Source organism: Nannobrachium achirus, assembly GCF_963921795.1.
Source record: "Nannobrachium achirus genome assembly, chromosome: 6".
Classification (NCBI taxonomy): Eukaryota; Metazoa; Chordata; class Actinopteri; order Myctophiformes; family Myctophidae; genus Nannobrachium; species Nannobrachium achirus.
In genome coordinates, this window is record NC_137815.1 from 21801655 (window position 1) to 21818139 (window position 16485).

The following is a 16485-nucleotide window of genomic DNA, read 5'->3' on the forward strand; positions in this document are numbered from 1 at the left end:
GCTTTTTATGAGTTTGCATGGAAACACTGGTACGATAAGTAACGCTCTCACAGACCTCGCATGCCCTCTTCTTACCCAGTGGACTGGCTCCAGTTCAGCGTCGTGTTCTAAAACGCTTCCCCAGGCCTCATGCTGACTACACACAACGCACCAGGTTTTGGGCTAAACAGGAGTGTATGTTCCGAACATTAGATAGATAATAAACCTTCATTGATCCCGCGAGGGGAATTCTGTTGTCAAAGCATTACTGCACTATGAAACACAAGATAACGACAGAAGGGGCTAAAGAGATACATCTCTTTTTGAGATGTAAATATTATGGACTTTTATTTCTGTCGTGCGACCTGCCATGGTTTGATTTGTTGACTACCTTTTCCACCTGGAAAATAAATCAATATGTTTGCATCCCAAGAGCCTCTACCTTTTTCTGTCAGTGTATGAGCCCTTTTTCCAACCTTTTTTCCTGACCTGGCTCTAGGTTTTCTACTTTATAAAGTTATACAATTGAGGCATTTCCTCAAGTGTGATGACATCATGGTCCAGTCCTCCTTTTTTATTGGTCTGTTGCAACAGGACTCTGGGCTGGGCTGCTATTTGACGGACTGAGCAACGGTCTCCTAGCAACAGCACCATGAGGGCTCTCCTCCTACTGTGGCTCCTGGCGCTCGGCGACAGCAAGCCGTACGAGCCAGTCAACGTGAACGTCATGGACTACATGAGGAACTATGACGCCATGATGATGGCCGACAGACCGGCCTACCGCTGGGGGAACGATGACAACGATATCGATGATGATGACGACGACGATGATGAGGATGAAGATTGTCCAAAGGGGTGTCAATGTTTCCCGCATGTGGTGCAGTGTTCTGATAAGGGTAACATAACACTACACAGCATAACACAACAATACTACACTACAGTACACTGCAGGGTTTCTCAAAGTAGGTGCCTTGTATAAATGGGGCTCGAAACCCATTACAGCCCATTACAAACTCGATAACAGTCAAGACCCGGTATCAATAAACTTCAGGCTTGTCGAGCCTGTAATCGAGCATAGCGGCCCATGACGTCATGTTTAAACAATCAAGACAAGAGGCGATCAAGAATTAAATTAGGGTGACCATACGTCCTCTTTTCCGCGGACATGTCCTCTTTTAGGGGGCTGTCCGGCCTGTCCGGGGGGATTTTATAAATTCCTTCAAATGTCCTGGGTTTCGCGCATATCACAGTTAAAGCACGGGCATTTACAATGCACGTTCAATGGTTCGTTTGGAAACACACTGTGAGAGGTGGGTTTCACCCCTAACCCCGGAACGTGTATTATTCATACTACTCTCTGCCTGCGCTGCGATCCCTCCCTCCCTCAGCCTGTCTCGCTTTCAGATCAGAGGCAGTCGTGCTCAAGCCAAACAAACGCACTGCAAACGCAATTAATGCTGTTTCACTGATGAAATGCACAAAAAGTGCCAGTGACCAACATTGAGAAGCAGAGCGTTCTGTCAGCAAAGCTGGTAAAAGTCAATGAGACCCCAACTTTGATTGGCTCCCACAAAGTTTCCCAAGGGAGTTGGGTTTGAGAAAGTTCAGAGGTGATAGTAGACACCTTTATGAACACATTTGTGAAGAAAGCTATTGGTAAGCATTTAGTTCCCAGATTGGTCAAAGACTCTGCTAACTTTCCCTAACAACCTCCTCTTCTCACCAATTGGTTGTTGTTGCATGGTTGGACAAAAATCCACCTCCATCCACTACCACTGGAAAAAAATCGAATGTGTACTTCAGTCTCCACACAGTGTCAACCCTACACAGGGGCGGCTCCAGGGGGGCTGGGGGGCTAGAGGAGGCTTTAGCACCCCCTGGTGAAGGCTTAGCACCCCCTAAGCCCCCCCACCTCACAAACCCAATTGTGATGAAAAATATTTAAAAGGAATAAATAGATAAAATATATATGAATATGTGAAAGACAATTGACTGACTTCTATGTAAACCATGCTATAAAGCATCAACCCCACAAAAACCCTATCCGTTCACCTACAGTCCTCAGATTTGGAGCTGGAAACTACCAATGATCTGGTCTGTTCAGTTATCCATAACCTAGGTGCGAGTGAATCACGTTTGTCATATGAGTACTATTCATTATTGTTTGTTCCTTAAATTAATTAGCCCCTATTAATAAGCCAGCTCCCCCATAGCCCCCCCAGTCACAATTTTCTGGAGTCGCCACTGACCCTACAGATGCCATGGCCCATGACACAATACCACAATCACTACTACACAACATTAGTGTTAACAAAACAACACAGCCATGCATTACACAATCAATTGACTGAGATAATGTTGTCAAAATGTCTATGCTACTGTATCCACTTTTAAGTGTGCACGCGTTTGTGTGTGTCTCTACAGGTCTGATCTCCATCCCAGAGAAGATTCCAGCGGACACACGGATGATTGACCTCCAGAACAATGACATCACTGATATCAAAGAAAACGACTTCAAAGGCCTCAAAGACCTCTACGTAAGCCAAACTTTCTGTAAGACTTCATTTTATTAGGGTTGGGATCCGGAAACAAAGGAACCGGATCCAACATCGAGGAACTGGAATCGGTTCCATCACATTTGGAACCGTTTACGGAACCGGTTTTTCCCCACACTGTCAGAGCTGGTATGTTAATGTGGACTTCACATCTGCTATAAAATCACAATACCAGTGGTTCTCAAAATATTAATCTCAAGGTTCACCGTAACTCTGAGTATACAAATAGACCCGCAAAGGTGGTACTGTACCATTGTTTTGCTACAGAGAGTGTTCTGACCTTTTTTCTCAATTTCAGACAATGTGTGCGTTCATTTGTGTGTTTCCTTAAAATCACAAAGATAAGACTCCCTTAGTAAGAAATATCCCAGACTTAACAGCTTGACATACAGTTGCATACAGCAGAGATTCTCAACCTTTCAGTCTGCGACCCCCAAAATAATCATATTTGAACCGACGAGCACTAAGAGTTGAGGCATTATATTTTGTATATCACAGTTCTATTGTGAAAAAAGCAGATCTTCATGCTCACAAGGCGTTGTGAGCATGTAGATCGGCTATTTAAAAAAAGTCTGCCTCTTATATTTGACAATTTGACCAAAATTGTATTTGTCATTTTAGAGGTATTAAAAAGTCCTTCAATTGTCACTTTAGAAATGTCCAGATACCCTACACTTAAACTGTATGTTGGTTTGTTTACTGTTGAGTGAGAAAACAATGCTGCACATTGAGTTAATCATCTGGGGACCCCCCAAAATAATTTGGGGACCCCCCTGGGGGTCCCGACCCACAGGTTGAGAGCCACTGGCCTACAGTACAGTACTGTATATCCCTCATCTCGTCAGAGAACTATGATGGCAGTGTAAAAAGAAAACATGAAAATAATCGTTCATTAACACATTGACCGCCATTTTAACATACCTCCGTACTCCCACCTGCCATTCGTCTCCATAGACTTCCATGTAATTGGGTGTGCACGGATCATGCACACCCATGCCTAGATAATGCACCACGTGTGTCCACATTGCTCACAGCTTTCAAACAAAAAAATCCGAATGGAAATCCGTTCAGGCATTCATGAGATAACAGCCACTATGTTTAACAAAGATGGCTGCCAAAATGGCTGCCATGCTTGAAAGATGGGGTTGCTATGGGGGTTAAACATGCAATTTCGCGATTGCTATCATGCCTACTCCATTTTTTGGGGTCCAAAAAAAAAATTTTGAATTTTTTTTTTTTTTTTTTTTTTTTTTTTAATTCTCGGGACTATCGGGCCTGGCGGGGAAAGACATTGGAATAATCTCGGGACTATCGGGCCTGGCAGGGAATGAGTTAATCGTAAATAATCATATTAATTTGAAGTCATGTCGGCCTTAGTTCCAAGTAACAAGGACATGTAATCATGATTCATGAGAGTCAAAATGTTATAGCCATGGATGAGATGCATGAAGGGCAGAATAGTGTAACATGTGTTATGAAACATGAACGGCAAATTGCTGTGGCAGAGCACACAGTCATCATTAAAAGCGACTTCCATGCAAACACACGTTCAAATCCTGTACATTTACAGTACATAGGACTGACCGCCCACCTAGCGTCCCACGAGGCAGTGTTACAACTGTTTACGAGTCTGAAAGCCGGCCGGCAACGGTCTATACTGCGCTGTGGGGAAAAGCTGGTTTTAGTTCGTAAGTCAGAAGCTTAACCTCCCCCCCCAAAACACGACCACCACATCACTCTTCATGTACTTGTTAAACAATGGACAGAGGGCAAGTCTGACATTGTTTGATTGAGGAATGCTTAGTTGTGGAGCAGTGAAACAAAGATCTCACGAACCCAAACCCCAGGCAGACTGTGTGGAGTCTTTGTGGCAGCATGAGCCAGTGGGCTGGTACTCAAACATGTCAGGAGATGCCCTGACAAGGTCACGAACAAACAAGAGGATTGTTGTCTTAATAAATATACGACACGCCGTCCTGTCCTTAAAAGACCTCTCTGCGCACGGGCCCGCCTGTCGACTCGTTTTAAATGAGCTCCGACTTCACATGTTGCGCTGAATTGCACTCCTGCTGCGTTCACATGAAAGAGGCATGCAATGCAAAACATATTGTGATCAGAGGATGTTTAGAATGCTGGCAGCGGTCCAGCAGCGGCCCGCTGTAGGCTAATTATCTCCATTCATCTACACAGCATTACACTGTCTGTTGGTCCTACAGGGACAAACAACACCGTCTGTTTGTCTGTCTCTCTGACTGGCCAACAAGAAATCACACCCATAAATCACACTACATATTATTAGTCAAACATACAACGTATTGTCATCAAAATATACTTGCAGCACCAAACGTGAAAGTACAATCCTATTAATGGATTATTATTAGTAATGCATTGTGTTCATCACTTAATGTTGCAGCTGGTAAAGGCACTTATTTTAATTTAATGTACAGTATGTGCCACTCGGTAGTGGCCTGGGTTAGCCTAACCTAATAACCGAATAATACAGTATATCACCATTTGTATAAATGCTCAATAAGTAACTAAAGCTGCCAAATAATTGAGAAGAATGACAGGTAGTGGAGAAGAATAAAGTATAATTGTACATTTGGATTTTGCCCATGACATTGACTACCCCATATACTGCATTACACAAAAATAAACTCAAACACTCAAACCAAACTAATAATTATAAACAAAAATTGGTCTTAAAAAATGTAAATAAAATGAATAGAAAGGAATGAACCATTGTAAACTAGTAACCCATTTAGGCCTAGAATTATTGAATGCTTTAACAAGTGAAAAATAGCAGATATACAAGCTCACAACGCGGCACTGAGTGCTGCGCTGCGAGCTTGTAGATCTGCTATTTTTGAAAAAGTCGTGAAAATGTGTGCAAATCTTTGAATATATGTATTTTCAAAGCGAACGTTTGTAACTATAATTTTGCTTCTGGGGGGTCCCTGGAACTAAATATTTTGAGATGGGGGTCCGTGGCCTAATAAATATCATTGTGGGGGTCCTTCACATGAAAAGGTTTGAGCACCACTGACATAATAGTCTCTCAAGAACAGACTAACTGAGCTCCAGTTAAGTGAAAAGGACCTTTTCTTTGACGATGGCTGGCCAGATTGCTGACATAGAATCATAGGTTTTTCAAAAAATCTTAGAAGGATTCAAAAGACACTTATAGAATCGGGTCAAAATTCTAATTTTCACGATTTTTCAAAAATAGCAGATGTACAAGCTCGCAGCGCGGCACTCGGTGCCGCGCTGTGAGCTTGTATATCTGCTATTTTTTCAATAGTTAAAGCATAAAATAATGATACACAATAATGTGTACCCGTTCTAAATGGCTAATAACCTGGGTAGGGGAGAGGCATTGTTGAGACAGTAACAGGAAGGACTCAACATCTGCTGTCTGGATGAAGGTCTTTGATTGCAACGTTGGCTTCCAGCTGGAACTCAAACCACAGCATGCCGTCATCAAAGCACCAATCACACGCCAACATGTGCTTACATCATCAAAATGTTTTAAAGGTGTAATCCACCCAAATAAGCACATATACTGTACGGTAACAGATCTGACTTCACCAGGGCTGCTTAGAACTGGGTGGTTCTAAGCAGCCAGGTTCCAAGCAAAATTTCCCTTGTGGACAATAACGTTGACCTTGACCTTGATCTATATGTTTTCGTTCTACGTGAAATATATTTGACGAAACTAGTCGATCTACAAATTCTGACATCACGCTGTGGCTTCACTGTAACAGACTAACAGAATCCCTTTTATGCCCATATATGGAGTTCCCTGATGTCATCAATATTAAGCCCATATCTAAAAGGACTTCATATGGGAATGCCCATATATGGAGGCCACAATCTGGCCAATGTTTGGATGTTTTTTGGTATCGTTTGTTGAATACTTTTGATAATGGTCTTTTTCTTTGCTTTTTTTCCTTTTTTAGGTATTAGAAGGTTACTTACATTGTCACGTCACTGTCATCTGGGGACCCCCTCACCACACACACACACACACACACACACACACACACACACACACACACACACACACACACACACACACACACACACACACACACACACACACACACACACACAGTGTGAGAACCACTGCGCTAGTATAGTACATAGTGTAAGACCTTCCTCTATCTATTGTACTATCGTATAGCAGTGTGGACTTATTGCGCTCGTCTCTTCGTCCAGGCTCTGTTCCTGATCAACAACAAGGTGTCCAGCATTCACCCCAAGGCGTTCAGGGACCTGGGCCGTCTCAGGCTGCTGTATCTGTCCTACAACCTGCTGACTCAGATCCCTGCCAACCTGCCCCCCAACCTCCTGGAGCTCCGCTTCTTTGAGAACAGGATCAGCAGAGTCCAGAAGGAGGCCTTCAAAGGCCTGAGGAGCCTCACCATACTGGGTAAGGAACACTTTCCACCAAAAGAACCTTGGTTTGAGTAAGAACCAGTGCCATTCAACTTTCTTGAAACCTTGGTTTGTTATTGCGAAACGGCCGCGAACCGGCTTGCGATTCCACCAGATTGAACCAGAGGAACCAAGGATTTTCTGGTTCACGTTCCGAACCAACTTTTACGGTTCTGAACCAACTTGGTTCTCGGTGGAAAAGCTCACCTCTGGTTCATCCCATAGGCGGGAGAAAGAACTCGAAGCGGTTCTTTGCCGGTCGAAAAGCGCCCACTGAGAAACACTGTCTAGAGCAGTACTGGTTCTCAAACCTTTTAATTTCAAGAACCCCCATACAGTATCTCTGAGCGTGTACAAATGGAACCAAATGGACCCGTTCCATTCGTACACTCTCAGAGTTACAGACCTGTAAGGGTCTATTTGTCCCTGGACCCCACTTTGAGAACCACTGGTTGGTCTAGACTAGAGCAATCTCTTTGGGGCCTTTTCCACCAAAAGAACCTTGGTTCAAGAACCAGTGCCGTTCAACTTTCTTGCGAAACTGACACAGTGCTTATGTGATCGATTATAATTCATATTTTTTATATACAGTGTATCAACAAATCGTCAACAATCAAATTGATTTATATAACCGATTGGTCTGACTAACCACTTCACCCTGTATTATACTTTGTTGTACAATGGTGGCAAACAAAAATAGCAGAAATAGCTGGGTCTACAACATTGTGCGCTTGTAGATCGGCTATCTTCACTATTTTTAAACATTGTAATAATTGTAATCGTTTAATTAATCGTAATCGAGGTAAAGTTTGAAATAATTGTCATAGTGATTTGATCGCCCAGCCCAAACCAGGACTCTCAAAATCTTGACATGGGTCGGGATCTACAGTATAATCCAGTAAGATGACGGTCTGTTTGTTCTTGTCCTTCAGAGTTGGGCGCCAATCCTCTAGCCAACAGTGGCATCGAGTTGGGAGCGTTTGATGGTGTGTCCACTGAGTACCTGGGCATATCTGAGGCCAAGCTCACTAGTGTACCAAAAGGTAATCTAACTACTCATTATTTAGTTTGGCTGCTATATAGGCAACCAGACTATTGTTCTAGGTCTAAGAACTTTCATGTAATCTAAAGCAGGGGTCTTCAACGTTTTCAGACCAAGGGCCCCTTAGCTGAGAGAGAGAGACGAAGCAGGGACCCCCACTACATATTGTATACATGTGTGATGCAGATATTCATCGATTTCTATGATAGATTCATAGACTTGTTTGACAGTCACCAGTCTATGTTGGATTCATGTTAATGTGTATTTTCAGACATTTAACCACTTAAATCGTTGATACTTGACCTTTCACTCTGTACTTGGTCTGCTCTTTTTTACCTCTACATCAAACATATTTGCCGAAAATAGCCGATCCACAAGCTCTCAACGCCTCTGCGAGCTTGTAGATCTGCTATTTTTGGCTAAAGTTCACGGGATGCGAGGGTTCCAAGTTGTTAATTTAAAATAATGATCCTACTGTATCACACAAAGATTTGGCGGCCCCCCTGTAGTAACTCTGAGGATCCCCTAGGGGTCCCGTACCCCCTGCTGAAGACCCCTGATCTAAAGTAAACCTGTTTTCATTTAACATTTCTGAAATCCGAAAAGTCCATTGAGTTCAATGGACCCTTTTTTAAGACATGATTTGTCATGCCTCACTTGACATCACGATATATAATTGCGACCATCAGGTCGCAGTTACTATCAAAACCTCCACCGGCTGTCAGTCAGCCTGTCAGTCTGTCAGTCAGTCACACGTCACACTTTTCCCCTTCTCATATCTCCGCCACTGTTGCCCCGATCCATGCCAAACTTTGCACACACACTCATTGGCTGCCAAACCACTACCTCCACCCCTCATTGCTCACATGGCCTTCTTCTAGTGCCACCATGAGGCAGATTCTTGCAAAACACATTTTTGGACTCCTACAGATTTTGCCCTAAAATCACGCAAATCGGTACACAGTATGTCTACACTCATGTCATCAACATGGATCTGTCCTATTTAGCGCCACCATCAGGCCAGTTTTTACATGCGACCTGACGGTCGCTTATCTCCCAATTTAGGGAGTCTTACTGGTATAAACAGTAAGACGGAATTCATTTCTCAGCGGATTCCTCGTGATTCCTCGTTTCCCCAAAATCGCACCCTTCTAGTTGATGCTGTGACCATGAGCAATGCAAGACTGTTGTTGTACCAACAGAACAAGACTGTAAAAGTGTGTGTGTGTGTGTGTGTGTGTGTGTGTGTGTGTGTGTGTCTGTGTGTGTGTGTGTGTGTGTGTGTGTGTGTGTGCGTGCGTGTGTGCGCGTGCGTGTGTGTTAGACTTGCCTTCCTCCATGACGGAGCTTCAACTCGACTACAACAAGATTTCAAAAGTGGAGATAGAAGACTTCAAAAAATTTAAAAACGTACAGAGGTATGTATGACTCTCATTTACCAGAACAGAATTTTATGTTTGAACAAGGGGTCTTCAGCTTTCCTTATTTTTTTTATATCCTTCCATGCAACTTGATAAAAACAATAGCAAATGGCACAAAGGACCTACTACTGAATGCTATCGGAGATAATCCACGACTGTGTGTGTGTATGTTTTAAAATATGTTTATGAGCAATGTGATGGTGAAACAGAGGTTGACACTAACAATTGCCCGACTACCCGTGGCAAGTAAATAAAATGTTTCAGGCAAGTGGAGTTTGCTTTCAGGTTGCTTGATTGTCTTGGGCTATTTATGAAGAACAATGCCTCCTTTTTATCACTAGCAGTTGCACTCATTCTGTTTTTTGTCGGTACTTGGAAGTTATTGATTGGATTTAACATAAATTTGTTCTACAAGCGCAAATTTTATCATCATTTTATAATGGACGATTAACTTTTCAGGCAAGCGGGCATGCCCTTTGGGCAAGTACAACATGACCTGTACTTGCCCGACAGGTAAGTACCTCTGAGACCTTAGTGTCAACTCCTGTGAAGACTCACGTAGTCGTAGATATAATTATACATACAGTCAACTGAGTGCTGATGTGATGAAATGAAACCAATGTGTACATTTTGTTTACCACTGCTTTATGCTAGCAGTTGGGGCTATGATTAGCCAGAGGTTAGATGGCTACTTATTGCTGCTGAACACCGGTAGATACATTTAGAATGTATGGTTAGACTTGGGCTGAAACCAGTACTCATCCAAAAAGCCCAATAGTGATATGTACATACTGTAATATCATAGTGGCACTGCATATTATGAAAAGCTGCTACATTTAACCTCTGTAGTTTTAGTTAGTACTTTGTCTTGAACGGTTGAAATGTAAGTTCCATCTTTCCTCAGGCACCAATGAAGCGATATTACACTTGAGGGTGTGCTTTAGCCTCATTATTGGCATAACAGTGATGCGGTCAAGCACGTCGTTCTCCAAGTGTCACTGAAGTGCCAATGATGACGGCTAAGAACACCCTCGAGTGTACTGTAATATTGTGATTATTATTAAACAGTAACCAACAAAATACAACATGTAGTCATATTGTGGAGCAATTGCCTAAAAAAAAAAAACCCTAACCCTTTTTTGCTAGTGTTCTCACTTTCCCTGGAAATAAATGGGATCTAACTGAGACATTTACTAGTCCCTGTTGACTCGGGTAGTCCAATCCCATTGAGATGGCTCTGTTTTTGTTATTTTCCCCCCACTTACTGTACATTTTACCAGGAATAGTCCCATTGAGATTAAAAATCGCTTTTGCGAGGGAGTCCTTGCCAAAACAGCAGCAGTTAAGCTACGTTTCACAAAGACACAGATATCAACATAAAACATAGAATTGAAAAAACAGAACAGATTAATGTCATTCAATGCCAGGACATGTGCAGACAGTCAAGTAGTCCTTTATCCTATTTTTAAAACCCTCCATGCTTACAAGAGAGCCCAGTTTGAGATGACTCTGTGGCTCACACCAAGATGAAGCGGCAAACTCATTAAAAGCAGTTTCGCCAAAGACTGTATGAGATCGAGGAGTTACGTACATGAACTAAGATCTAAGGTTAAAAGCCCTAGTGGGGTGGCCCAATACAATACCACACAAATACAAAACTTCACAGTTAGCTCAATCTCATTGTAGCTGTAACTATTAGAAAAGTTAGCTGTAGATTCTAAATGTATTTTTCTTTCTTAGCTACTATGTGTGCAAACTTCACATAAAACTGGTAGTTCTAGGCCTAGCGCTGTGTCATCAACACACGTCTCAGCAGCTCAGATGATGATGTCAGAGTGGGATCAGCTTCTAGCACACAGTACACTGACGATTTGTCCAGGCTGAATATTGGCTTCATTATTTATAATCGGTGGTAGTCATATTTAGATAGTGATTAGACAGAGCTGAAATCTTTCTTGTTGTATAATGAATGTTAATCCTTCTGATTGTCTGTCTGTCTGTCTGCCTGTCTTAATGCACGCCTGTCTGTCTGTCTGTACGCAGGTTGAGTGTGGCTTTTAACCAGATCAAGTCTGTAGAGAATGGAAGTCTGGCTTCCGTCCCCAACGTCAGAGAAGTCCACCTGGAGCACAATAAACTGAGGAAGGTCCCACCTGGTCTAAGCTCCCTGAGGTACCTGCAGGTACGTTGCACCTGGTCTCCGGTATCACCATATTACCTCCAGGTCAAGGATGGTGACTAAGTAACTAAGTGATTTTACTTAAGTAATTACTTAATGTACTTAAGTATAATGTTGAAATATTTGTATTTTACTTGAGTGTTTCCAATTTCCAATACTTTTACTTCTACTCCACTATATCTCGGAACCAAATATTGTACTTTTACTCTACTACAATTATTTGAAAACTTTAGTTTCTAGTTACTTTGCAGATATAAATTATAATATTATAAAACATACATAAACGACTTTAGCCCTATTTTATACCTTGGCTATTTGAAAATAGCCGATCTTTCAAACATTTTGTACTTTTACTTTTGGTACTTTAAATACATTTTGATGCCTACACTTTCATACTTTTACTCAAGTACATTTTGAATTCCGACTTTTACTTGTAAGAGAGTATTTCTACATTGCAGTATTGATACTTTTACTTAAGTAATAAATGTGAGTACTTTTTCCATCACTGTTGCTTACAATCACCACAGTAAACATGATCTATCGTTAGTCGTTGAGTATTATTATAATAATGGCCCTACATCATTCTTTTTCTCTCTCCAGAAAACAGAAGGAACTGATCCTAAACAAATGATGTGTTAATAATTTCACCCAAAACGTTTATAACAATATACATATACAGTATGACTATAGACGGGTTTCTTGTTTACAAACATTGAGACAAAATGCACAGGTGACTGTATCATGTAATCAATTCAGTCTAATCCCCAAACCTGTTGTTTTGGGGAGTGCTGGTTTCATTGGCTAATTTTGGTACCGACCCTGCACAAGCATCTAGTTCTTATCAGTGTAACGTGGACCAGAAACCCGTCTATTGACATAAAAATAACACTGTCTGTCAGTTGTGTAACATAAGGAGGATTAAACGACAATTTCTATTTTGACTCAGGCCATTATAAACCTGACTTAACTTTTTGTTGAGTACTGTCATACTCAAGACTTAAGTGACTATGTGACTTAGGCCATGTCACACGCTTAAAAAATAAAAATGAGGTGGGAACAGCATGATCCTTTTCAATCAGGAGATTTTAACAGAGGTGGCCACTGTATTTAGGCAAAAATATAATTTTCCTCAGAAAATGATGAGGTGATGATGTGACTTTTTCCACTTTGTATTCATAATATTGCAATGAATTGCCACTTGCACACGCAAAGCATAAATTGACCTTTACAGTGACGTGATGTGAGATGGCGTTTACGGTAATTGCTATGGAAAGATGAGATGTTTTTTTTTCCCGCTGATGTGTGTCTGTCTCCCCAGGTGATGTTTCTTCACGGTAATAAAATCAACTATGTTGGGGTGAATGACTTCTGCCCCAGCAGGGATAGCGAGAAGAAGAGCCAGTACAGTAGCATCAGTCTGTTCGCCAACCCAGTGAGGTACTGGAACATTCCGCCCACTGCGTTCCGCTGCGTGGCGGGAAGCCGCGGCGTCCAACTGGCATCCAACTTCAGGAGGAGGAAGTAGGATGTCTCTACGCTACGAGCTAACAATGGCGGTGCGTTAAAAAAAACCGAGTGCCAAATAAACCACAGTGTTTACAAAATTATGCTAGGATTCAGTGGTTCTCAACCAGTGGGTCGGGACTCAGGACCACCAGAAAGGGGCGGCAGCAAAAGTAATCGGGAAACTATACAAAAAACATTCAAATTGACCAGATTGTCAAATAATGGGTTTTTAACTTGACATTTTCACAATATCTATCTGTGGAGCCTAATCAAACAAAAAGAAATGCCTCAACTCGTGCTGTGTACATTCCAAGTACTTGTCAGGGTGGGGGTCCCCACTTCAAATATGATTATTTTGGGGGGGGGGGGGGCTTCAGAATGTCACTTCTCAAATGGTAATTTACAGTCCCCCTAGTCACGCCCCACTTTGTTTTCAAATTGACATTTGTCGTTTACTCCAGTGGTTCTCAACCTGTGGGTCGGGACCCCCAGGGGGGTCGCCACATTATTTGTGGGGGTCCCCAGATGATTAACTTAATGTGCAACATTGTTTTCTCACTCTACAGCAAACAAACCAACAAAAAGTTTAAGTATATAGAGGGTATCTACACCTTTCTAAAGTGACAATTGAAGGACTTTTTAATACCTCTAAAATGACTAAACATTGGTCTAATTGTCAAATGTTAGAGGCAGAAATTGTGAAAATAGCCGATCTACATGCTCACAACACCTCGCAACGTGAGGCGTTAGGAGCACGTAGATCTGCTATTTTCACAATAGAACCATGTTATACAAAAAGTAATGCTTCAACTCAAGGGCTCGTCAGGGTGGGGGGGTCCCCAGTTCAATAATGATTATTTGGGGGGTCGCAGCCTGAAAAGGTTAAGAGCCACTGGTTTACTCTGCTTTAATGGTGATATGACCGTTTGTAAAGCAGTAAAGGTCCACTTTCTATACACCGGGAACATGGCAAGCAACCCAACCCAAAAAATATTTCACAAACTATTAATTTGGTGATGCCTCATTAATACAGGTTGAAGCTTTTAGTCACGGTAAATTGTGTTACAGACCAGACTGTCCATATCATCACCACTTGCTTTTCAAAAGTTATGTCTGCAACAAGTAATGTTTTAATAACATTCTGCAGTATTCTGTTTCATCCATGTCCTCTGAAAACAGTTCAGGCCGGGTGTGTTTGGTTAGCGGGATGCGTTCCACTGTCGTTGATGAATAACGATGACAACCTCGGCGGTTTGATGATATTTCGGGTTTACGGCCAGCTAAAATAGGGTTCCAATAGACATAAATGACGCAGGATATTGCTGCTGCAGGGCTTAGGTGGGTTCCTGCTCGGACAAATAAGGCCGTGTTCACTCACAGCGTTTTGTGAGTGGAAAAATGCGCTTCCCCGGAGCGCATTCTGTGCCAGTATGGAAAAAATAACAACACAAGGGCAAGTGGCATTGCAACGCACAGCTCAGTTTCTAACTGCGATCCTACTGTAGCGACTCAGTCCATAACCACCAGACCGGTGGTTTTCACTCTTTCTCTGCCAAAGACACACTATAATAGACAAGTCAAAATCTCAACACACACCTGCATTCATAGAGAAAATAGAAGTGATTGGTCAGCTGAAAAGAGGTCACCTGAACCTTATTTTTTCGAACTTTAGTTTTGATGAAAGTTCACTCTGTCAAAAAAACTGCAGTGATTTTAAAGATCAGAGGTATTCTGAGTACCTTCCAGTTGGATCCATTGGATCTGTATGTACATAAATGTGGTGGTAGTTAGGAATCACGCTGTGTGGTGAACTCGACCTTCATTTGTAACCAGTTTTTTTCACTGACGAAAACTAAATAAAAACTAAGTAAAAACTAAGCTGTGATGACTAAAACGTTAGGGAGGGACAGGTGTTGCGTGCTGAAAATAGCCGATCTACAAGCTCACAACGCGTCTCAGCGCGACGCGTTGTGAGCTTGTAGATCTGCTATTTTCAGCACCAAGTGTAAAATCAGTCATTACGATGCCATCAAGGCCTGCCAAAATACATTTAGTCGACTAAATCAACTGTAGATTTAGTCGCCTAAAATCGTATGATATTTAGTTGACTAAAATCAGACTAAAACTAAAACTTTTCAGGTGACTAAATTATGACTAAAATTAAATGACAAAAGACTATGACTAAAACTAAATCAAAATTTGCTGTAAAAAACAACACTGTTTGTAACTGATTAGACAAAATCCCGACCCCCCACCCCAATCCCTAGGAGTGTCATGATCTATGCACATGACACTGTTGTAACTGCTTAGTAACAGGCCCATTCATACTGTACTTTAACAAAACAACCTATGCCGTCTCCAGGTCTCTGACTGGCTGTGTGAGTGTGGGGTCAAGCTGTAGCTAAGCCAGCACAGAGGAAGCTAGCTGAAGCAGATCTGAGAAGACAGCGGGACCACCCACCCACCACAACACAGCTGAAACCACCAGCTTCCTAATTCTGATCAATATCGACCGCCATTAATATGAACAAAATTATTGTTTACAGGGAAAAGTAAATATTTGTAATGTAGCGTTTGTATCTCCTATCAACACACTGAGTGTGTGTGTTCCAGAATTCATAATGAAATGAAAGGTTTCATAGATAATACACACAACCACATGAACCCTAGTGTCCCTACGTTCTGGGGCCAACGTTGGGTGATCTACTACACGTTGTGAGCTTGTGCTAGATCAGCTATTATTGGCTAAGATATTTGGTAGTAGCTTACTTAGTATAAAGCCCTGGGGAACCACAGTAAAATATACAGTATATAGGGTTTATATTATGTGATTAATGCACTAATTGAACTTTGATACAGGTTTGGGGTGTGTGGTCACTATGGGCACACTGCACAGTGAAACAAAGTGGATTCTGAACATGCTGTTTTGGGTCTTGCAATTTTATAATTATATACCTATCCACTTTGTTCATATAAGTGCACAACCAAAACCTCTACCAACGTTTAATTGGTGCTTTAAAGACGCTACCATCGTGGAAGAGTCATCATGACAGAAAGGGATGAATCTTGGGGAACCACTAGACTTTCAAAATAACTTTTCTACATAGTTTGTGTTACATGCGGCTTTACGCCAAAAACAAGCTCACTACATCACTCAGCCTATTCAGTTTCAATTATAATCAATACTCATCCAGCCACAACACAACCCATCCAACAGCACCCCCGAGTGGTAGACATAAGTGGTACACATAAGACAAAATGGAACAGAATAAGCCTTGGTTGCCAGTGTCTCCCACCGAGCTCTACAAGATCCGCTTGTAGAGCTTGTAGTTCAGCAATTTTTGGTGCGAGACTATCATGCAAAGA

The 16485-nt window shown here is 41.9% G+C and overlaps 2 protein-coding genes across 2 annotated transcripts in view; one reads left to right on the forward strand and one right to left on the reverse strand.

Moving 5' to 3' along the window:
• cenpp (centromere protein P) overlaps positions 1 to 16485 on the reverse strand; it is a gene marked incomplete at both ends in the record, with an annotated part of 145405 nt that overhangs the window by 54968 nt on the left and 73952 nt on the right. The window lies entirely within an intron of this gene.
• On the forward strand, positions 632 to 13138 carry aspn (asporin (LRR class 1); the record flags this gene model as incomplete). Its single annotated transcript, XM_080728576.1, has 7 exons — positions 632 to 875; positions 2404 to 2516; positions 6753 to 6966; positions 7904 to 8014; positions 9338 to 9431; positions 11478 to 11616; positions 12932 to 13138. The coding sequence occupies 7 exons, from the start codon at positions 632 to 634 to the stop codon at positions 13136 to 13138; spliced, it is 1122 nt and encodes a 373-aa protein (XP_080584702.1).